This window comes from Solea solea, chromosome 9, assembly GCF_958295425.1.
Source record: "Solea solea chromosome 9, fSolSol10.1, whole genome shotgun sequence".
NCBI lineage: Eukaryota > Metazoa > Chordata > Actinopteri > Pleuronectiformes > Soleidae > Solea > Solea solea.
This window is the reverse complement of record NC_081142.1, coordinates 21,131,902-21,155,736: the sequence shown is the minus strand read 5'-3', so window position 1 is coordinate 21,155,736 and position 23,835 is coordinate 21,131,902. Positions and strand designations below refer to the sequence as shown.

The following is a 23,835-nucleotide window of genomic DNA, read 5'->3' as shown; positions in this document are numbered from 1 at the left end:
CCCGGCACTGTAATAATGCAGAGGACCACGAGGTCCCTGTGATGTGGGTTGTACGAAGAGACTCCACTGGCTGTGCAAAGACTTTTTCTGAACAAAAGCGAAACGCCCGCAGCTAATTCAGATCACAATTACAAAGGAAGAATAAATGAATCATAAAAACTTAGCTTCCGCCGGTGCAAAAAAGCCCAATCATGGAAAGTTAAAACTAAATATTAAATCTACTTCTTCAAAGAATTGGATTAACTCCAGAACGTTTGCTTTTTAATATTTTATTTTTCCGGGAAATATTGTTTGACTAAAAGCTCCAGAGATGCAGAACAAGCTCTTGTACTAACAGGCCAGTTAGGCTCTAATAACATTCGTCATGAGCTCTCACCCTGACTTCTTTGATTTAACCCCGATCAATATATCATCATTCTCATGATTATTCATGCAGTAAAAAGGCGGAAGAAAGTAAATGGCATAATAATACTTCTCTTCAAAATGAAATGTTTAATCAATCAGAAATAAAAGTGAGATTTGTCTGAAGCACCTTAAGGTCACGCATTAACGTCGTCAAACTTTACTAACGACATTACTAATTCAGACCACAATATAAATTGGCATGGTTTATTATCAGTTAGAAGCAAATAAACTAAAACATGATTCACATTTAAGGAGGTGAAATCAGGGAACTTAGTTTTATGATAAAGAGAAAAATACTCTTTAAATTAATAATCGATAATTTAATGCAGCTCTAAATCAGATCCTTGGTAGTTTTCACTGGTTTATACTGGAACTACTATAACCAAGAAATGTTTACTTCATCACTACTATATCGACCCTATTATTACACTGGGTGCAGGAAACTAAAGTGCACTTACTATTGTATTAACGTTTCTGAAGTGGACATTGTGTCACCTCGGTCTTATTACACTTCTTTTGATGTAGAAATGAATCAAAAAGTCAAGTTTATAAAGTAGCTTTCTTGTAATTGCTGTGAATTCAAAACATGTGATAAAAATGTCATTAATCTTGATTAACTACCGACCTTCTGCCATTAATCACAGTTAAGAAAAATGTATCATTTGACAGCACTGCACCAAAACCCACTGTCCTCCATGCCAATTCAGAGGAATTCAAAGTGTGGGCAGTTGCACACAAAAAACTGTCAGAGTGAATAGTTATTTTGCATTTTCTGACCCTTACAGAGGAGTCTGTCTTTGCTCCTTTCTCCTTATTTGCGTTTCGTGAAGCATGCTATCAACTCTGACAGTCCATGAGCTCAGAGCACAGAGATAGGATGCAGCGGAGATTGCACACGACTGAATTAGGTTACGAGAAACTTCACGGCCCGTGTACTGGTTTTCTGTTCCGTGTACAATCAGCATTACTCAAAAAAATATCAAAGCAAAATGTGGCGAGAATGTGGGTGTGCGCGCTCGATATCAAGCCTAGTTTTTCCATATCACATGATCGGGGTGTTTCTGGTACACTCAGGCATGAGACTGACTTTAATTGGGTGGGTGTGAACCTCTCCCACAAAGGTTTTTGAAGCGAGACTGAAGAGAAAGAGAGTGGGAGTCACAGAGTTAAAAGCGAAGAAGAGAAGTTAAAAACACAGATTGTGCATATACAGCCAGTGGCAACCCACTGTGATGTTCTTCAGTGGTTTTCGAAGTGACTGTGATGTGTGTTTGACTGAGAGGGTAGAGTTTGGATCTGTGAGAGTGAGGACTGGTAGATTGCAGCCGTCAATCGCGCCATAGCCACGCCCGAAAGCATATCCTGCTTTATCTGGAACGAGTCACTTAGACCATAGACTCCACAGGAAAATCGAAAATAATAGAAAATAAAAGTTAACCAGCAACAATTTGGCCCAGCACAAACCGAGTAAACACTGCTGCTTCGAGAAGCTGTGTGTGTTTTCACCGTTGAATGAAGATGAAAAACGCACTGCAAAAGAACTAATTTGTGGCTGTTACAGCGCAAATCTTTGGCGTTAGCATTTAAGCTAGCGGACTTTATCGCTAACTCGTTAGCATTTAAGCTAGCTGACTTTATTGCTAAGGCGTTAACATTTAAGCTAGCGGACTTTATCGCTAACTCGTTAGCATTCAAGCTAGAGGACTTTATCGCTAGCACGTTAGCATTTAAGCTAGCTGACTTTATAGCTGATGCCTTAGCATTTATGGGCTGACTTTATCGCTAACGTGTTACCATTTAAGATAGCTGACTTAACCGCTAACCCTTTAGCATTTCAGATAGCTGACTTGATCGTCACAAACTTTTTTCAGAGCTTATGAACAACAAACGGATGGATTATTTAGCGGCCGGAAGAGAGTGGCAGGATTCGAGAATAACTTGACACCATGAGACGAACAGACACAGTAGTTACTTCTGAGGTGATGACATGACGCCAACGATGAAACGAAAGCACCCCAAATCTCTCATTAACCTCCTATCTTCTAATGGGGTGAGTTTTCATTAATATCATTAATCTACGTTACATTAGTGTTCATTACAGGTTCATTACAGTACATTTTATGGGCAGCCCGTGGCCAAGTGGAAAGGGAACTTGTAACTGGAGGGTTGTCGGTTCAAGTCCCCACCAGGTCAAAAGGGCTGGGGTACCCCTGAGCAAGGTACCCAATCCCCATTGCTCCCCAGGCACTACTCAGTGTGGCAGCCCACTGTTCCTAATTCTAGGATCGGTCAAATGCAGAGAAATCATTTCCCTAAGGGGATTAATAAAGTATAAAATCACATACAGGGATTACAAAATGTTTTTTCATGCTGGACGTTGTCTTTTAATAATCCACTGTGCAGAACGTTATGTGGATTGTTATCTCACATAATAGCTACGGTCAGTTTCTCATAGATTTACGTCAAATCTGACTACACTGCAACCGGTGGAGTTGCCCCCTGATGGTAAAGATCAGGAGAGTATGTCACTTGTGATATCCAGCATATGATATTCACGCACATACAGGATATATATATACATCTACAAAATGTCTACCTGCTGTCCACCTCCTAACATGTCGAAGAAACAGAGACAAGTTCTTTCACGAGGCTGTGGATCTGTTTCCCTTATCCACTTGGTTAGGACTTTTTCAGTAGCAAATTATTGATTTATGTTCTTTTTTCTTTTTGTGTTGATACACAAACAGTTTTCCTTGGAGCTAGACCTGTGATGCCGGTGGAGCTCAGGAAGAGGAAACACTGGAGTTGCAGAGTAAGAGAAAAGTTAAGAGTCTGAGAGCAGGATGGGGGGAGATTTAATACCATGTCATCTCCAGAGAAAAGAAGAGTATCTTTGTTTCAGAGAGATACTCATCCTGGATATTGAACTTTTAGACACAGACATACCTTCATGTTAATTTATTTACCATGGGAAAAAATCCCTGACTTTGTTGTTTTTGCTTATGAATTATTCTCCTTTTAATTTCCAGCGGAATAGGCACAGGAGGCGGATCGCTGCTTACCGCGCTCCACATTTGGTATTTGCATCTGGAACTGATTTAGTGTAAACCTTATTACAAGTGCTCATGCACATGCAGACCAAATACTAGGAGTGACCTGATGACTGCGATCCAGGTTCAGCATCACAGATGTGTGGATGGTCATGTAGCAGATTACAGGCTTCAGCATCAAAGATTGTTTCTGTAAGGGTGAGCCCCAGCTGTGCTTCACCACGCAGGACCCGTCTACAGACACAAAAACAGCCTCTGTCCGACTCCCACAACCTCCTGCTGTACACCTCTGATAGCAAGCCGCCTCTTTCCCTGAAATGATGACCAGCTTGTGTTAAGCAAACCTTTGCGGTGTAATGAATCATATCAGAGAGGACTTGCTTACTGACGTGATTAAAGCTCGGCTGGAGCATAATTTACACTCACTGAACAGAAACGCAGTCAAAGGGATTACACTCCTCATGATCCCTGGCTTTCCTGAACCCACTCCCACAGTGAGCGTGTGAAAGAATCAGTGACTTCACAATAAATCGCTCAAGCTCATTTGTTCTCTGGTACCAACTGAGAAAAAAAAGAGAACACTCAACTTCAACTTTTGCTTGCACACAATAAGAAGACACTGTCAGCTTGCTTTGGAATTATTGATCAAACGATCAAACCATCTGTGCGGAATAACAATAAAAGCATTCCTGAATTAACAACCATGTCCACAACACATGGCAAACTGGTGTACGTTTGGATTCCACATGTAAAAAGAGTCATCACATTTTCTCAAAATCTTCCAATTTTCCCTACATTCAAAACAAACATCACAGGATCCATGGCAACATCGCTTCAAGATGGGAATGTTCATGCCTCACTGGTCTGTGTAAAAGCAAAATCTGTATATCTTTATATCTGTATAAAAAGGGCGTGTGTGTATGTGTGTGTGTATCCCATCATACTTATTGGATAAAATAACTAAGGCCTTGATGTTGTTGTTTTTTGGACATTCCTGTATTTATTTAAACCATTTTTATTTAAATGTAAATGCTCAGTGCTAAATCAAACAGATTGTGGTGTGGATAAATCATGTACCATTAAGTTATTTAGCACCCTGGTTGGTAAATGTTGTAAATGTGTGGGTTTATTTATATAAAATTGGATTTGTGCGTGCGCAGTTACACACAAGGTCCTCAGGCTGCCACTTGATGTGCGTAGGTGGTAAATGTGAATATAGATAATATAGATGCTAAGTTTGTCCTGGGGCTTCAACGGTACGGCAGGTAAAATTTAAAACATGCATCCTCTTGGCGTGGGTTACTGACACAGTAGAGCCAACTACTTGGTGGTAACTTTCCATCCACCATTTTGTCCTCTGCTGTGATGGTGGCCACAACCTGTGTTTACACTAAAGGGTTTGCAAAGTCACAGTTTCCTAAGTTTCCAACAGCCAAACTGTTGTTGTATAAATAGAGTTTCACCAAGGCTTCAGTGCGTGAATTCCGTCGAGTAAATGATGTTTGCCAACATCTCACACCGCCCTCACTCCCCCACCCCCACCCCAGTTGCTCGAAGCGTTTATCCCGATGCAGGCAGTGCAATGCTGCTGCTGATGATTCTACTGTGCTGTTGCCAGTCTTGGCAACCTCTTCCTGTGCGTAGTGCGGGGATGTTGCAGGGCTGAATTGATTTGGAAGTGACTTGAATGTGATGGGCATTCGTCTATATTTAGCAATTACTCACCACAGATTTGATCACTACCAATATATTAGAATTACTACTGAATTACTGCCTTAGTAAATGTCCACTGAACTACAAATATGACAGTTTTAGATATCCAGAAGACTAGTTTTAAGATGCCACAAGTGTGACTAAAGTGAGGATTCCATGTTGACAAGAGTTTTAAATGGTATGGTCCTCTCCCGTTAGTTATATATATACACATACATATATGTATATATAAAAACATATATATACATATATGTATATGTGTATATATATATACGTATATATATATATATATATATACATATACAGTATATATATATATATATATATATATATATACACAGTATATATACATATATATAGCCTGCATGTGTTAGTAACAGGGTAACAAGGAGTAACCATGGTAACAGCTGTGTGTCAGAAACAGGGGAAGACGAGCTCAATGTAGATATGTTAACATAACTTTATTGTGATATGAATGATATGATAGAATATCATGAAATCATTTTAAGCTTTTAAGCAGAACAGATGTTTGGGTTTTTCTTTGGCCGACGCCCAAGACAAGTTTTAGGAATCAGGGCACCCAGTGGCCCATAGTTGATGCCAATTATTTTGGCTCATATATTGGAGCTGATTTTCTTTCTTTTTTCAATCCATCTGACAAAAAAAAAAACATTTAATGATAACAAATAATAAAAAAATTTATTACTTCAGTAAGCAACCATTCTACATTTCATATCTACACTACAGTTCAAATATATACAGTATTTTCAGTAAAATTATGTTTAAACCGAATATTAAGTCTCTGAGAACACAAAATGCGTAATTTGTAATAATTGGCCCATTAATTAGTAATAATCAGCCTATGCTGATTATAAAAAAATATGATAAATTAGTCTTTTTCTACTTTTCTGTATGTATAGAAGGTAAAATACCAGTTAAGCTTATGAAAAAAGTCATTGACCTGATGTGTGTTCATCAGCTGTGCTCGTCCTTTCTTTTAGTACCAAGGTTGTTGTTTTTTTTGTTGGAAAACAAAGAAGTCGAGTCTGCAGTGGTCCAGCTGTCTGACAACAGCTTAGTCCAAATTGCTTACTTCCCCTGACAATACAGCACAGTCTAGTTTTAGCAAGGACGTAACAACCCTCCGTCGGGAGGGCATTGTGATTGCACTAAACAAGGACTGAATTTGTGTCTCATCAAGCACAAGAGTTATCCTTCATGTGGTCATTTAAAGAGCGACCTCTGCAAAATACACCTTCTACACCTGTCTGGTGCCGAGAGATCAGCTCATAATGAATTATGGCACCTTTCCATTCTAAACATATTTATTTCCATTAGCGATAGTACCTGGTACCTGGTGCTTTTTTGGTGCCTGGTGAGGTTCCACGCGAGCTGAACCGATCCTAAAATATGATGTCAGCAGACTGCCGGCAACTGATCGGTCAGCGAGTACAGTCGCTGGAAGAGTCATGAGTGCGATGTCCGACAAAGGAATGAAACCGAACAATGCCGAACTGTGGATCTGTTGAAAATACTGTACTGACAAAATCATGAAAACATGAGTTAATCTCCAATATATAGGACATTTGTAAAATGTCAATATTTGACAGAGGAGTTTGGACGACCCCGCCCACGTTGAGGAGGTAACTATGAAGCAACGGAAAACCACGTGCCTGATACCAAACCGAGTAGAGTTGAGTGGAGTAGAGCCGAGTAGTGAACTGTAAAATGGAAAAGCTCCTTTAGACATTTCACATGGCAGGCAAAGATCATTTGACAGGTTTCGTCGTATGTTTCATTCGATTGCACCAAATACAACTTACTGTGACTTTATAAAGGTATAATTTATGCCAAAGCTTGAAATAAACTTCCATTTTTTTTACGTATCATGTACTCATATACTCAGTGTTTCTGTCGAAGTAAGGATGCATTTTTGAGAAACAGATGGTGTGTGCAGTCGTTTTGTCAAGAAGGAATTTCCTCTACATAACTGAATTCCATCAATCACACAAATGATGGCAGCATAAAGCCTATATAGATATAGTTTTTAACTGTCCGAGATTGTTTTGCTCATGGGTCATGTCCACAACAGTACGAGAATAGTGCAAAGGAGTGGGATCCATCAGCTGTGGCAAAAGAAAAAAAAAGAAAAAAACACACCCAGAGGACTGCACTTCATTTGCAACGGTCTGATGATTTGTTTCAAAGGAGGAAGCCATTAGAACCAAAGACATGATGGACAAAATGGTCACATTACAGTGGCTCACAGTAATGACAGTGAATACTGCTGCTGACAAAAGAATGTGGAGGCTTAAACACAACACAAGACAATTATATATATATATATATGTATATGTGTATATATATGTGTGTATATATATATACACACATATACATATATATGTATATGTGTATATATGTATATATATACACATATATATACATATGTGTGTATATATATATATATATATACATACATACATATATGTATATATGCATATATGCATATACAGTATATACATGTATGTATGTAAATACACACACATATACATATATACACATATATATAAATATATACATACGTACATATTTCTTTGTTTCTATGCAACACTGAGTTGACAAAGGTGATAAGAATGTGACAGGAATAGAACAGAAAGATAAAATAATCTCAACAGTCTGATCCAAAGATAAATCAACTCTGTGTCACAAAAATTCCTGTTACAGGAAACCATGCCATGATCTCATAAGCAAAGTCCAAATGTGGTCACCTGACTTCTTGCTTACTTGTATTTGTCACGGTGGTTTGTTCTTTATCAGTGGAAATAAATCATGCATGAATGCAATTAGGGGGAATACATATGTATGAGGCTTGCATGTGCCTGTTGATTGAATGTTTGCTTTTGTGTACTTTCCATATGGGAGACAATTCAATACCGTTTCGTTCTCTGTTCTCAAGGTTAACTTAATTGCAACAGTTACATTTAAAACAAGCTCTGCAACACAACACTGGAACACGCTATATATACAAATCCACGATACCTGAACAGCACTTTTTCATGTCTAATACAGACACAAATATCACACTCTTAATTATCTACAGAGACAGATACAGGTGCTCTTTCTGTCATTTGTCTTAAAATATGTTTCACAGCTCAGACAATCATACAAACACATTGGGGGCATCCCAGTGGTGTAGTGTGGTCTACTGTAGTGAGTATAGTATCTGTAGATACCCTGGTTGTGTGATGCCTACCACGCTGTGATCTAGCACGTCATGTTCAGTCCACTCTAACCACGTCACAAAAAAGTTACACACTCAAAGTAGTATGGGTTGCCAGACCACCAGCACAATAATTGCACACAAAAACAGTAACAGTGTATTTAAATACTTTTCTAAAAGAAATCTTCACCTTTTAATCGCAAAAACAAATTGCTTGAGGTCAAGTACGGTGTTGGTAAGCATAATTGTGCAACTTTAAAGTGGTTATACGGTAAATCCTAGCCCTTTCGTGGTGTGTATACAGCGTATACCTGCATATTATGTAGACTACACAACTGGGGCTGCCCCTGGTCAAGTAGAAGGGAACTGCCAACACCTACACCTACAAAATGTTGTGGAGTTTTGAGAGCAGAATTATAGTCAGATATGGAGTAAAGTGAGCACATAAGGGAGGAATTTTAGAGTTTGGGTGCAGAAGAGGCGCAGATGGAGAGAACAGGAGGTCTCTGAGATATTGAGGTTAAAGGTTACAGCAAGCTTTGAATGTTAATAATAGAATTTGCTGAGTTTTTGTCATTAGAGCAAGTGGCAACCGCTTGTGACGTCACCCACAGGAATCTGAAATCTCATTTTGAAGCATCCAGAATCGATTGCGATCTGGCCCGTGACCATGTTGAGGTTTTCCAAACTGAAGGTCAGAGGCATCATCTGCATCCAGGCTCCTATTGGATGATACCAACTGTCAATCACATTTGTGTCCACGCTTTATTATCCATTTTCCTCTCAATTAAAGAAGACCCAAAGTTAGCAACTGAGACCATAAACTTATCAGGAAAATGTTAAATAAAGTGTAAAAATGGTCATTTTACCATAGACCATTCAAACTATGTAAATGTTTTACATACGTCTATGGATGTATAGATGTATAGCTAAGATTTGGAGCCAGTAAACTACCACCACATGTGTCCTTTGACAAGTTTAGAACAAGAATAAAAAATGTGAATGGAAGTGAATGCCATCACGTCCCAGTGCTGATGTTGCATAAGAGTTGTTGGACGGCGTCAGTGGCAGCGAGCCAGTGGCTGCAGACAGAAAGCAGCTGAAGATGAAAAGGAATGCACACAAGAAATGGAAACCGCTCAGCTGAATCTTCCTAAATGATTTAGACACATGGCATTCAGTCTCTGTGCATCTTAAAAAGAAACACACACACACACAGGAGCCTTTTAAAAGCTGTCTGGGGTCTTTGATGTACATTTTGTACTCTGCATTTGAAAAGCTGGACGTGAATATGCTGTAGATCACATTAGCTCCTGGAGCGCATTAATTCCAAACATAAGGCCAATCGATGGCATGTTTTGTCCCGTGGGGATTTCCGCCGGCCGTGGTCTGACTCCCAAATCGTTCACAGCTTTACACTGACAGGCTAATTCCTCCTCTCTGTTATATCCACACTCAATACTGCAGGGGGTCACTTTTCAAATAATAATGCAAAAATACATGAAGTGTTGTGACCAAAAATGTGGGATTTTGTGGCAGTAAAAAGTTGCAATGTGTGCTTTTAAGGTGTTTTTTTGCAAAGAGAAAGCTTTGTTTGTGTATGATGACAAATGAAGGGCTAACAGAAGGTCTATCCCATCTGAGCCAAATGTTTCTAAATATCTGCAAATGAATTACAATTACGCGTCCGGTTCTAGCTCCAGTGTCATTACGATATTATGACATCTTTAAATAAAGGTGGACTGTATCACCTGCATTATTTGCATACTGTTAACGAATTAACATTCAATAAAACATGACTTGGAAGTTCATTTTCAGGACCTCCTTAGACCTTATTTTTAAGAATATTGTGAATGCAATTTCACCTCCATACAAAATGATGTTTTTTCTTCAAAATCTCATCACAACTCCTTTAAAAAAGAAAGAGTATGAGTGCCATTTGTGGATTTCATCTGCAAATCTCTCTTCTCCTGCTTTGTTATCACGGAGTCTGACGAGCCTCCGTCACAGATTTGTGAATAAAAAGCCGGGCTTTTAGCAACGTTAAAGAACACACCATTATCCACTAACATCATAACAAGTGAAATCCATTAAAAAATGTGACCAGTTGTTTGACAAGCCTCTGCGGCAGCATGTTATAGTTAGAGAGAAAGGATGAGACACCATAAGGACCCGTCAGACTCTGCTCAGTGGACGACAGTGACTGATGGATGAGTCTCACACATCATACTCTGCTTCCGTCTTCCATCATGTCCTTATGTGGGGGCAAACTTTGTGAATATATTAATAACACTGTGCACAGGACTCAACTTTCCAAGTTGTAAAATGTTCACACACACACACACACACACAGTCGAGTGAAAATTGTTGTTTCTAAAGCATGTATGCTGGACACTGTTCTTACAAAAACAGTCTGTGGTACGGGTTCAAAACAAAGGATTACATCCCTGCAGCAAATACACTGTGTGAACTTCACCTCTCTCTCTCTCTCTCTCTACCTCGCACACAAATCCTCACAATTCTATTCTCCTGCGGTCTCGCCATTAATTGGATCGATTGTGTTTTTCTTCACATCAGCACAAACATTGTCAAGTACCACAAACACTCGGATCAATCTAATACAGCCGCACAAGTGTCTTAACCTTTCAGAGTGTGATATTCATGAGAGATTATTCTGTTTTGTTGATGATGATGATGTTGTTGTTGTTGTTGTTGTTGTTGTTGTTGTTGTTGTTGTTGTCGTTGTCTTAAAGGGGTTCACTGGGAACACTGTTGTCAATATTGAGTTAGGCGTCATCCATGCAATGTCCCATTTAGATATTAATATGAAATGATGGATGAGGCTCGAGCCGAGGCCTTTTCAAAACTGCAAGATATGAATAATAAAAGAAAATAACAGAGAAAACAAGATTATGTTCATTGATTTCAATGAGCCAGTCAAAATTAATATTTCTTTAAAAGGCTGAAAAGAGGCTGTGATGGGGAGAAGGACAAAGTCCAACGTGACCAATCCATGTCTAATAATAGAGGACTATAAACTTTTTAAAGAGTTTATATCAACAATTATATGAGACTACCAAAGCTGAGCCTAATGACTGGAAGAAAAGACAAATTATAAGGCTAGTTGGACTTAACCAACGCCATATCAACATATCTCAAAGAAAAAACACAAAAAAAAAGAATACATTTGAACTTAACAACCTTTATGCAACAACTAAGCAGTGGACTGAACAGTGGAGACACAGCCACACCTCAGGTGTCATTAGCAGCTTCTGTGCTTCAGTGCTAGATGATAAAAAAGTGAATTACCACTTCTTCCAGACCAAGATTTTCCAGACTTGCTTTTAGAGCTGAAACAATTACTCAGTTACTAAATTAACTGTCAACTATTTTGATAATCGATGAATTTCAAAGTAGTCTTACTGAGATTTTGTATCCCGTGTAAATTGGCCATTAATATTCCAGATGTCCTGCGGTCAAAATCTACCCATGTAAAACGAATCCTGTGTGAATAGTGAGGTGGACTTTCAGTCAAGCTGTCACTATGGAAACTGTGATTTGTTTGAACAGTGCTGACTTAGAAAGTTGAGGTGATTCCGAAACTGGTGCAAATATTAAAACCAAAGGATAGTTCCAACATTGTGATAATTACAGCGGTTTTACAATCCAGGACTGGTTTTCATGGTCTCTGCTTCGCTCGTCATTACATGCATTAATAAAATGAATTTTTCAAAATGCCTCGTTAATGCAGCTTCGGCTAAATTGCCTCTTTTCAAAGAGGCGATTATTAAAAAGGGCTGAATACATTGTTGAAAACCCATTTGTGACTGCAGATGTATGTGTGTGTGTGTGTGTGTGTGTGTGTGTGTGTGTGTGTACCATTTTCCCAATTCTCTTTTACCACGCTGATGAATCAAAACTTCAACGCCTAATCACCCTCTTCTTCTCTCTTTGTGAAACTGAATCATCAACAGGCAACAATATCTTTTCTTTCTCCGAAATGTCAACTCATGCAGAGACGGAGACAAAGGATTTCGACATCCTGAGGCAACACAGTCTATGTTATTGAGTTTGGATTGAAAGGGGCGGCAGTCATTGTGATTTAAAGAAAGCAAAAAAATAAATAAAATAATGATCCTCATGGCCAACTTACCTGTAAATAGGATCCTGCATCACCATCATTTTGCTCTCGTCCCACGTCCACTCCTTCTTCTGTGGAAACAAAATCAGCTTTAAAAGACATTGCTAGGTAGAAACAAAGAAAGAAAAAAAAACATACAACGACCAAGAAACCAAGAAACACAACACAGAAAACGCATAATATTTCCATATTTGAGAAATTTCGGACCATTTGATTCAATTTACCCTCCGGCTTAATGTTACAGTCAAAATGTCAAGAAAACAAACACAGAGGAGTTATTCGCATTGATTTCCATCTCCACAGAGCGGCGGTGACTCTATAATTCAGTTGCTCCTGTCCGTGGTCTCTCGTTGCCTCCGCCGCCACACGCCGAGATGCACAAAAGACCGATGACAGTCACACTTGACATTTTCAGCTGTGCGGCAGGGGAGACGATCCACAAAAGAAAAACAGGTGGAGGCCTAAACGTCCATTTAGCGTCTTTTTAATACAGGCAGACAATGAATGTGATATTGAGCCTCTGAGGAGTGGACGGCTCTAATATTCACCTCACCGGCTCATTCAAATTGGGCCATTCATTCAAATCACTTCATAACATTCTTTCTCCCTCTAGGCTTCTTCTTAGACGTGCATAAAAATTGTTTATAATAACCTAGAACAAAACAGCTGAGACTCTGTTCAATTAGATCTGAAGCTGGTTTCTCAAAGTCTCCTTTTTATATACATATATATATATATATATACGTATATATATATATATAAAATGATGCAATCAACCTTTATCGAACCACAAACTAAAGCTGCTTGAACTCAGGGGATTCTCTCGAGATTGTGCGGAGGAGCTGTATGTGTGAATGCAAAACGACTACACAGCAGTTGCTCTAGATTTTCCTGCCAGCCCGTAATCCAGAGTATAATCTTTGGTTAAATGTCCACGTGACCTCATATTACAATGCAGCCGGACACACTCTACAATCTAAAGAGGGGAGTGAATGGGCAAGTGTCCTACTTTCTACATACTAGGGTATCTTTAAAGATGAAAGATCAGGGTTTAAGGGTTAATTAGGGGTTAATGGGGCTGTGCATTATTTGGTTAGAATGTTTTGTTTTTTCAACAATTAAAACAAGGGTTCTTATTTTTCAGCTTCTTAAATGTGAATAATGTTCTGGTTTCTGCTCCATATAAGAAAGAAATCATTAAAACGTAGTTTTTTTTGGACAAAACAAGACATTTGAGAGGATTGGGAAACACTGATTGAAAATTTTCAACATTTTCTCAGTTAATCGAGAAACTAGCTGACAGATGAATTGAGTATGATAACGATCGTCTGTTGCAGCCCTCGTTTCAAGACGAGTTCAATGACTGCATTTGGTTCCACAACGCATCACATCCTCAGTTTTCTATGCACACGGCATGAATTTAAGTATTTATTTACAAAGGAAACTGAAGTTTTCCATTCCCCAGAAAACCCCACAACCAATGTCTTTCACCTGCAGCCTCTAGCAGCCGGGAAGTCAACAAGGACACGGTTATAATCGATAAAGTAAGTCTCACTGCATCAAACATCTGTGTCCGTATAGCAATTCATCTTTGGAGCTATATTTTTGGGAACACCCCTAAGTGTAAAAATCACATTTTCCACGTTCAAACTACTGGTGGTAACTGGATAAGTCAAAGTTCCTCACGCCATCTAGGATCACGCAGTCCTGACACGATCTCACATTAAACGCGCAATTATGTGAACATTTAATATATTTTCTGAATTCTGTGTTACACAAAAAGGAACTGACATGCTTTCAAATCCACACATATACACATAACCCTGCATTTATACTGCTACACTGAACACGTCGTTCCTAAGAGGACCATGTTGAAGTTGCACTTATTTTTCTTGAGAAATTTCAGGTTGTTTTGTAAAAAGATCGTTCATTAAATGTAAAACAAAGGGAAAAATTCTGTTGTTCATAGGTTATTATGCTATTATTTGACTGGTCTGGCCCACTTGGGATCAAATTGTGCTTTATTTCGCACATGTGAACATAATACACTTAAAAACTCCTTCGTCAGTGTGTCTTTTCTTTTATGGACGTGAAAGTTCGGAAGGAGAGTCATTATTGTGAATTGTATTAGTGCTTGTATTATATTTGAATTAGGATGGGTGGAAAAAAACAGGTCGGTCGTGTTGAGAAGTGAACATCTTTGTTTCCATTGACTGGTTTTTCCACCTATCACACTCCCTATCTCACCTGGGTCTATCTCACTCTGTCACAGTGGATTTCACTTGTCAGCCACACAGAACGTGGAGACACATACCGTCCCAGCACGCACGCACACGCACACACAGCACCATTTTTATTTAAATCATGCAAATGTGTCTTATTATACTCTCATTCCTACTCAGAGCCTTTATCCTGTCTCTGTATTTTGTCCTCGCATCTACCATTCGGCCGACTTTGTGTAGCACACATCAGTCTAAATTCTGCCTCTTTTAATTTGTGTATTGGGAGCAGAAGAGGAAGAAAAAAAAGGTTTTGGTTATGGCTTGATCAAATACAGAAGAGGATTAGGGCCACACAGGAAAAAAAGTCAGAATTCTGAGTTAAAGTCAGAATTCTGAGGTAATGGATCAGACTAGAGATGTCCCGATCCGATATTGATATCAGATTTCGGTCCGATATCACGAGTATCGGATTATATTGGACTGCCTCTCAAATCTCCGATATAAGCGCTCTGACACAAGCAGTCCATTCCGCTCCAGCACTTCTATCCAGCAGCGCCCGTCTGAAATCAGAGGCTACGAAGCCGCACAGCGAGCGGGAGCTAGCCGTTAGCACCACGCTAGCTCATCCTGAGGCGAGCTGCTAAAACAACATTATTTTATAAACCAGCGCCACCTGTCGACTTTCAACATTAACTTTTCTCATACCTACTGCTGCTGACTATTGTTCTCTGTTTAAGTAATATCACTTGATCAAGCCTATTCTAACATGCCACACTATAAAATAAGTAATTAAAGTATGTATGATATATCGGATTGATATCGGTATCGGCCAATACTCAAGGCTGCAATGTTGGTATCGTATCGGGAGTGAAAAAGTTGTATCGGGACATCCCTAACACAGACAGAGCAGAAAAACATGGTCCTGGGTATAAAGAAATTGGCCGAAACAAACACTAAAGCTCTTTTTTCTCTTGAATATGAGACAAAAACTAAACTAAATTAAGCCGCAATTAACGATTATTTTTTTAGAATCAATGAATCGGTCAATTATTTTCTCGATGAATCGAGCATTCTTTTGTCCATAAAATTCTCTTATAATGTTGAAACATGTGGATCAGTGTATAATCATTGCAGCCCTTGTGTGCATGCTGCCAAATGTGTCTTTGGGTATGCACCTGTGTGTTTAATTTATTGTGTGTTTTATTTATTCTGCTGTACAGCACTTGTTTTAAAGTGTTTTGATATTTGACGTCATTCTGTACGGCACTTTGGTCAACCTCGGTTGTTTTTAAATGTGCTCTGTAAATACAGAGTTGAGTACCTAAATTTCAGCTTTGCTTCACAAACCTTGTTTTTCATTCATAAAACATAGAGGACTGTGACGGCATCGGTCTGTGGGACAAGTCATTCCATTACAAAAAAGAATGTTTTATTCTCTGTCAAATTGGGTAAAAAAAAATGTAATCTAATTGTGCAAAAAATAGTAGATGTTTTTCCCCTTGTAGCCTGGTACAAGATCAAATTGTCCTGTTGTTATGAAACAGAACATGTTATCAAACACAGCCAAGGAAAAATGTCCTCTTTCTCAGTTTGTTTGTTGAGTTTTTTTAATGTACGAGAAGGTCACTCACTTTTTTCTTTTTCCTCAAGGCGACCTTCACGCCGTCTACAGAGACCACGATGTGGACTTTCTTCTTCTTGATGTTTTTCACCTTGAACTCGTACTGCAGAGACAAAGACAGAGACACACATTAAAGTGGACAGTGACACTGCATGCACCCAAATATCTGTCAAGAAGTGTGGACGGGTCACAGTGCAGTGTGTAAATATTTTCTTTAAATGTTTTAAGACTGTGTTCTACCGAGACCCAACGTCAACCGTAAGATTCTGTTTAAAACGCCGTAAACACCAACAGACGACCAAGGACAACGTGAGGACAACGAGAGAATCAGAAACGCACAATCACTGTAGCCCGAGATTGAAAAGTGAGAGTGAAAGCATGAACGTCCTTCAGTAACATCAGTGCATACAAGTGGCCCAAGTGAAATATGTGAAGCAAAAGTGTGCTTCTGCTCAAAGTATGGCTGTATCTGATTTTGAATAACTCGGGAGGTGATTGTAGTCTGCCAGTTTAACCTTTAAAAAACAACGTGACCAATACCATTACATTTAATCTGGCTGTTTGGACACTTAAGATCATGTTTAATCATTTTTTTCCCAAGTTGATCTCAAGTAAACAGGACAACTTAACTCTGAGACCCTTTATAAGCAGAATCCAATTTAATCTTATTTTTATAGTTGTTTTGTTCTGACATTTTTAGATGCCTGTCTCGTTTTAAGGATGTTGCATGGGCTTGCATCTCCCCCACTGAGTGAGGAAGCAGTGGTAGAGTAACTAGGGCAACCACCAGAGGATGGTGTGTTGATGAAAACTAGCTCTTTTGTTACATATTTACATTCAAAGTTTAAATTGAAGTGTTGATTAGTGTGAATTGCTCCTTTTAAATAAACTGAATACAAACTTGAATAATTAATCTCAGACTGGCAGAAGTGTTGATGAAAACGGTTCAAAGTAGAATAAAAAATGCATTTATTAAAAGTTTCAGTAATACATTATATATTAAATTATATCATATATTGAGTATATACTTTTTGGCATTTTTTCTTCATTTCTACGGGGAAAAATTGTGAAAATTATGAAATTGAAAGAACCCTCCACCAGAATTTGGAATGAGGACCTGCTGCTCGATGCTTTCATGCTTGAGTGCAACATCTTCTGCTGCATTTTGTTCAACACAAACCTTCCACCCAGTCAAGCCTGAGAAATGACTTGGCACACAAAAAAAACATGAAGCATTCTGGGGTTTTTTTGTGTCTGAACTCTACCCTATAGCCCAATGCACTTAATCTAGGTCAGTGCTGCAGTGATTACTACTAGTTTGATAACTACGACGGAGTATTAGGGCCACATTGAGAAAAAAATAAAAAATATAAAATTCACAGACGAGAATAAAGTCGTAAATTTACGAGAATAAAGTCGTAAATTCACGAGAATAAAGTCGTAAATTCACGAGAATAAAGTCGTAAATTCACGAGAATAAAGTCGTAAATTTACAAGATGCTGTTACCCCTTGTAATAGTTGGGTTTCTTAAGGTAAACGGAGTTAATTTCATGTGGTTTTATTTCTGTTTTTGACTGATAAGTACATTAGCTCTTTCTTTTGAAGAGTTCTTTTTCATTCGCTTCTTGTTTTATTTGAACATCCTCTGCCCTTTTTTTGTTGTTTGCCAGTTCATTTTGTGAATTATCATCAACTCCTTTGTAAAATAAATTATTTTATTTAACCATATGACATCTTGGTTACTTATGTTGCTTCCCTCCTAAACCCTAATGAGCTGGGACGTAACAATTGTACCTGTTTGTGTCTTTCCATATACTGAAGCATCATCACATGGTCGTCACATTTTGCTTCATTTTTTGTTTAGATGACGGATATTAATTAAAAGAAGTGTGATTCAATAGTGTAGCTCTGGAAGCTCTGAACCGTTTGACCATGAAATTGTTCTGCACGAGGCACTTAACCTCGAGTGTGAGAGCAGACGTGTTTCAATAGTCCCCGTGTCCCTGTCACAGGTCCACTGTTTGCGGTATGTAAAGAAACCCTTTAAAATCCGTTCATTGTGTTCCTTCTTCTTTTTCTTTTTTTATAACCACGCATTTCTAACCCCTCCAATCCAATATTGCAGACTAATGACGAACAGATTTCTCAAAGTAAACGTCAAACAGCCGTGCTGGATGAACAGATCGTGGCCGACAGACCTCCGTCACGCTATATTTACATGACATTAATCAGACAGAGACGGCTCCTGTAGCCTCTAATGGAGTCGTGAGCACTGTGGAACAACTACAATAGCTCTCCTGCAGACAACCACAATCAATGGTGTGTGGGGAAAAACATTGTTTGCATATTAAATACTGTGCAAGTGTTAAAGGCAAGGATCAAGTGGTTGTTTTTGTATTATGGTATGCTTCCAGTGTGGCTGCAAGGACACATGCTGCCAAGTGACTGCCTACCTCCCTCTCCCACAGTTCTCTTCATGCGAATGGTATTCTGTGTGAGTGGGATGCAACTGAATTACGTAAAACCACCATAGACTGTGTATAAATAGTCTCCAGACAGCGCCAATGCACAAGTAGTGCAATTCTGCTGGTTGCAAACACAAGTCAGTTTGAATGGAAGTCTATGGGAACATATAGACTACTTTTCTCTAAACTTGTAACATCAGCAACAACATTTTTTTGAGAAGGTACTGGTCTCTATCGCTAGTTTTGGGTCTTCTCCAGTAACACACAATGCAGATTTTAAGAGGGAAATAGATCAAGTATAGCATATTATGGGTGGACACCAGTATGATTGATGGCAGGTATTGTCAAATAAGACCCTGGGTGCACTCACCAAATCTAGATTCTGGAGGCTTCAAAACAAGAGTTCACATTCTGATGAACAATTGCCACTTAGAAACCATTTGTGAGTGAACCCTAGAAAGACATTTGCTCCAAAACAATATTTAAATGTCTCTTTCTTTTTGCTGAGAGCACCAGCATGAATTTAAGTGCATGTATATTTGTAAGTAATGGAGCTCGTTAGGCATCTCATAGCGTCTGCTCTACACTCAACATACGCTTGTTTTCTTAAGAGTGGAGAATTGACGAAAAGAAAGAGAAATGCCTGATATAGAAGTAATCGACTGGAACATGACCACTTTTTTCCTTCCTCATTAAGATGAAAGTGTTAAAAAAAACGTTTTGCCTAAGTGGAAGGCAATTGAAAGATTTTTGACTTTTAAATCAATTAAAATATATTACATACATGTTACCTGACGATACAGTTACATAAATGTGTGGCCTTTCCGATAATAATGATAACATGCATACTTTACATACTCTGATCTATTGAAAAAAGGAAAATGGCCCAGGATGGAGCCTTGGGGAACTCCATGGAACTAATTTGTTGGCTTTCAAGGAAAACTATCTATAAACAGGTGTTAAAGGTCAGTTTGAGGAAAGCTAGATCGGAAAGAGTCAAAAGTATAGAATATCTAATTTAAAACTAACTTCACAGTCAAGCACCATCTTAGTAGGGAGCTGTTTCATGGAGTCTTCAAAAGGTTGTTTTGGTTAATTGATCATCAGTAATCCTTAAATGAGCACATTTGTGCTAGACATGCTACTAGCTATTAGCAACCATGGATGTGGAGATCTGCATCTACACATACATGATGGGCTGAGGCAGCACAGCAATCTGCAACGATTGAAGACAATCGTGTCATGATCATTTTAGCCAATTGATCAACTATTGGGTACTAATTCCGTATATGGGTACTCTGATGGAAAAAGAAAGCAAATCTGTTTACTTTTTCAGTACAGTTCAGTACAGTTCAGAACCGTTGCAATCAACTCTTTGGCTTTATCGTAAAACCATCCTTAAGAAAGATGTCTCATTAAAATTACCACCAGCGGTATGCCATAAGTCAATAAAGTTCTGTTGCAATGAACCTAAATTAATTACATGTGCAATAAAGTTAAATTAATTGAATTGATTCACATAGTCTTCAGGCTTCCTTTTAAATAAAGTCTGGTTTCCTTGCAGACACAAACAGACTAATTGGCAAGCTCCTGGGCTTCCACTTAGCAGCTGCCTGTTATTATCCAACAGCTTAGATGAAATAGTTAAGATCAACTCACTGATTACAGTAAAATAAAATTTGTTATTATTTTGTTCCCCCTGATATCTACTTTGTGTGTCATCAGTCACAGTCAGACTCACTTTGAGAGTGGACACTCATTAATGCTGCAGTGGGCAGTTATCTTATACAAAAAGCCACTCTTCTATGAGCTGAAGGCACAAGGCCTGCAGTCTTGAGTTTCTCCTGAATTCACCTCCAACTGAATGGTAACTTTAGGAAGTGCTGCTTGTCAGAAGGGGTAAAAAAAGGGAATGTTCAGTGCAAGAATGTACGGTATCCACGATTAAAGAATGTGAGGGAAACGAGATTAAGGTGAACTCGATGAAGTGGAATGGTTTGGTTCGGAACAGTACGATACATACTTTTTTGCATTTTCATTAGGAATAGTACCAAAATAACTTCTTCCATTCTTTGGTACCCTTCCCTTGGGGTACAAGAGTGAAAGGGTACAGTACGGTCAGGGTCCCATGATTGGGCGACAGAAAAACGTCACTCCCTTGCGATCGGTGTAAATATCCCATGGAAGTCGAGGCAAACACCCACACTCTATTCTCATACAGAGCTTGATGTCCTGTTGAGACAAACCACTAAAACCCGAGTAGGAAAAAAAGAGCTGCTCTACGTCCTCCATTGTTGTCTGTTTTGGCCGACGCCATCGTTCGTTGACATTGCAGCGGTACGACGTCACGCTACGCGGCCTTCGGGTACTGTACTGTTCTCAGTTGAAACGCAAGCCTGACCTTACGGCTTTACCATTCCAGCGCATGGAAACACAGCAATACTTCACCACGTCACGCAGAAGGTCATAGAAGGTCAAATTTGCTCATCAAGTGACCAGGGACTTTGAGCTGCCAGGAAAACTGAAGGTTTCTGGCAGCACTGCAAAGTCGCGCGTCACGCAACGGGAATGTCTTTCACCGTGAATGATCGTGTTTATCATTTTTGCCGAGTTGCCATTCAATCACCTCGGAATCACATCTGAATGCTGATGCTATGTCCAACTTTTCTTTCCCTGCATTTTGGCACTTTCTCTCAGATTAATCAATCGGATGAATATACTGCCACTGCAGCTGTCAATCATCCTGTCCGTCAGTCGGTAGTACTTCGCTCTGTTCTCTACAGTTTTACTCTGGGGAGTGATTTGGGGCTATGCTGATTTCACTACACTCTATACGAGATAAACTCTGCTATATACTCAGCTGGCAAACATAGAAAAACAGTGTGTCATAACACTGGACAAATCTAGATTCTGGATGCTTCAAAACAAGAGTTCAGATTCTGATGATGACCGCCACATGCAGTTGCCACTTAGAAACTGCATGTGACTGAAGTCTAAAAAGACATTTTGCTCCAACACAATATGTAATGAATGTCTCCTTCTAATTGTTGAGACAGCACCAGCATGAATCTGACTGCATGTGTATTTGCGGGAGTAATGGAACTTGTTAGGTTACTTGAATGCATCTCGTAGCCGTTTCTCTACACTCTACACACATACGCTTGTTTTATCAAGAGTGAAGAATTGACCGCTGAAAATAAATGCCTGATGTAGACGTAATCAACTGGAACATCAACACTTTTCCACCCCCAGTGTTAAAAGATAAAAATCTAATTGCTCAAGGAGTGATTTGGAGTGATTTGGAGCTTCGCTGATTTCACTATACTGTACACGAGATATACTCCACTATGAATTCAGCAGGCAAAAATAGAAATACAAGTTCAGCGTGTCATAAGACAATTACAGAAGAACTACAGTATATATGTACAGAATTTCAAAAAAGGAATCAAATAAGCAGAACAATTATGGAAAAATCTTGAGTGGTGCAAAGTTTGCATTCTCACGCAATACAAAATGAAACATCTACATTGCTTAGTGCATTTCTCTCTTATGGTCTCTGATTCTTCAGTTGATTTAAACTTCTATCAGAGCTTTGTCACATTTAAATTCCTGACACATCTATGCTAACACTTAGCAACTCAGTGTATTGTATGCAGTCTTCAAATGGCAGCAATCCAACAACGTCAACCACTCAACACTTACAGCAACTATTTATCGTACCGTTGACTTGTGTCATTGTAAAAGAGAATTTGGAAAATGTGAAACATCTCTGTCTGCACCTGCTGACAAAGAGACTGTGCGTGGATGAAAGGCTGCAGTACAATTCAGGACGACAGAACTCAAGGCCTCATCAGCAATGCTCAGTGAAAGTCAGAACCAGCCGAGACTGAACAGAAACTCCTGGGTTATAAACCTAAACACACATGCGCCCCGTTATCTGTTTGTTGACTTATTTTCAAATTGTGTGAGACTTGAGGGCTCACGGGTTTGCGTGTCTCTGCATCTCTTCTCATTACTACCTTTATGCGTTTGATGTGGATGTAGAATAAAGTTTATTTTAGAGCCTTAAAAACTTATTTAACATAACTTTTGCATTTGGACAGCCACGACTGCAATGATGCTCACTCAATCTGTGGATCAGATCATTAAAATCAAAACTGATTAGTACAGCATGGGTCATGGGTGGTATAATGATACATCAGAGGCTGTCGGCGGCTTCATTATCATCAGGCGATTTACTGACTCGCAACTAAGCAAGCTTAACAGAGGGGGGAAAAAAAGAAATGAAGACACTGATGTGGTTTTTCAGGAGCAGCTACTGGGAAAAAACATGAATCATGGGGAAACATGAATCTATGCCTCTCTGTGCCACAATGTGTACACACTTCATCCAATGACCGTACACTTAGTGGGTGCATTACTTCGGATCCAAAGAATCAATCCAATCCAATCCAACTTTTATTTGTAAAGCACTTTAAAACAAACCCAAAGTGCTGTTTGAATGTGCAGTTGGTTGAAAATCTGGAGCAAATAGGACATTTCAAGTTGATTTCATCTGCTCTGCAACAGCAAGGATCAGTAAGTCACAGCTCACCATGGAAATATTCAAAATTCCAAAAAAATGTCAAATTTTGATTTTAGCAACGGTTTCTATTCACCTCATGGTGATTACCATTGTTTTACAGTACGGTACTAATTTTCCGGGCCAAATAAAGTCACACTTATTTAATATTTGGTTGGACCGGTCCAACCAAAAAACGGTCATTAAGCCATGCTTTGTTTCAATAGGCTGTTAATGTGTAATGTCACAACTTCTGTGGCACTTTGAGACTGTAATTCATGCGTTTATTACGTCTCGCTTAGATTACTGTAATGCACTTTATCTTGGAGTCAGTCAGACGTCCCTCTCACGTCTCCAGCTCGTCCAAAATGCTGCGGCACACCTTTTAACTGGAGCACGTAAGAGGGAACACATAACGCCTATTTTAAAATCCTAT

The 23,835-nt window shown here is 39.0% G+C and overlaps 1 protein-coding gene across 2 annotated transcripts in view; it reads right to left on the bottom strand.

Annotated features, from left to right (window-relative positions):
- The window catches only part of LOC131465483 (carboxyl-terminal PDZ ligand of neuronal nitric oxide synthase protein-like), a 165,048-nt gene that overhangs the window by 87,983 nt on the left and 53,230 nt on the right, over positions 1-23,835 (bottom strand). For both annotated transcript variants that reach the window (XM_058638195.1, XM_058638197.1), the window contains exons 3-4: positions 16,383-16,475; positions 12,542-12,600 (exon numbers count right to left, since the gene is read on the bottom strand). In XM_058638195.1, the coding sequence (XP_058494178.1) occupies positions 12,542-12,600; positions 16,383-16,475 (152 nt within the window). The remainder of the gene's footprint in view (positions 1-12,541; positions 12,601-16,382; positions 16,476-23,835) is intronic.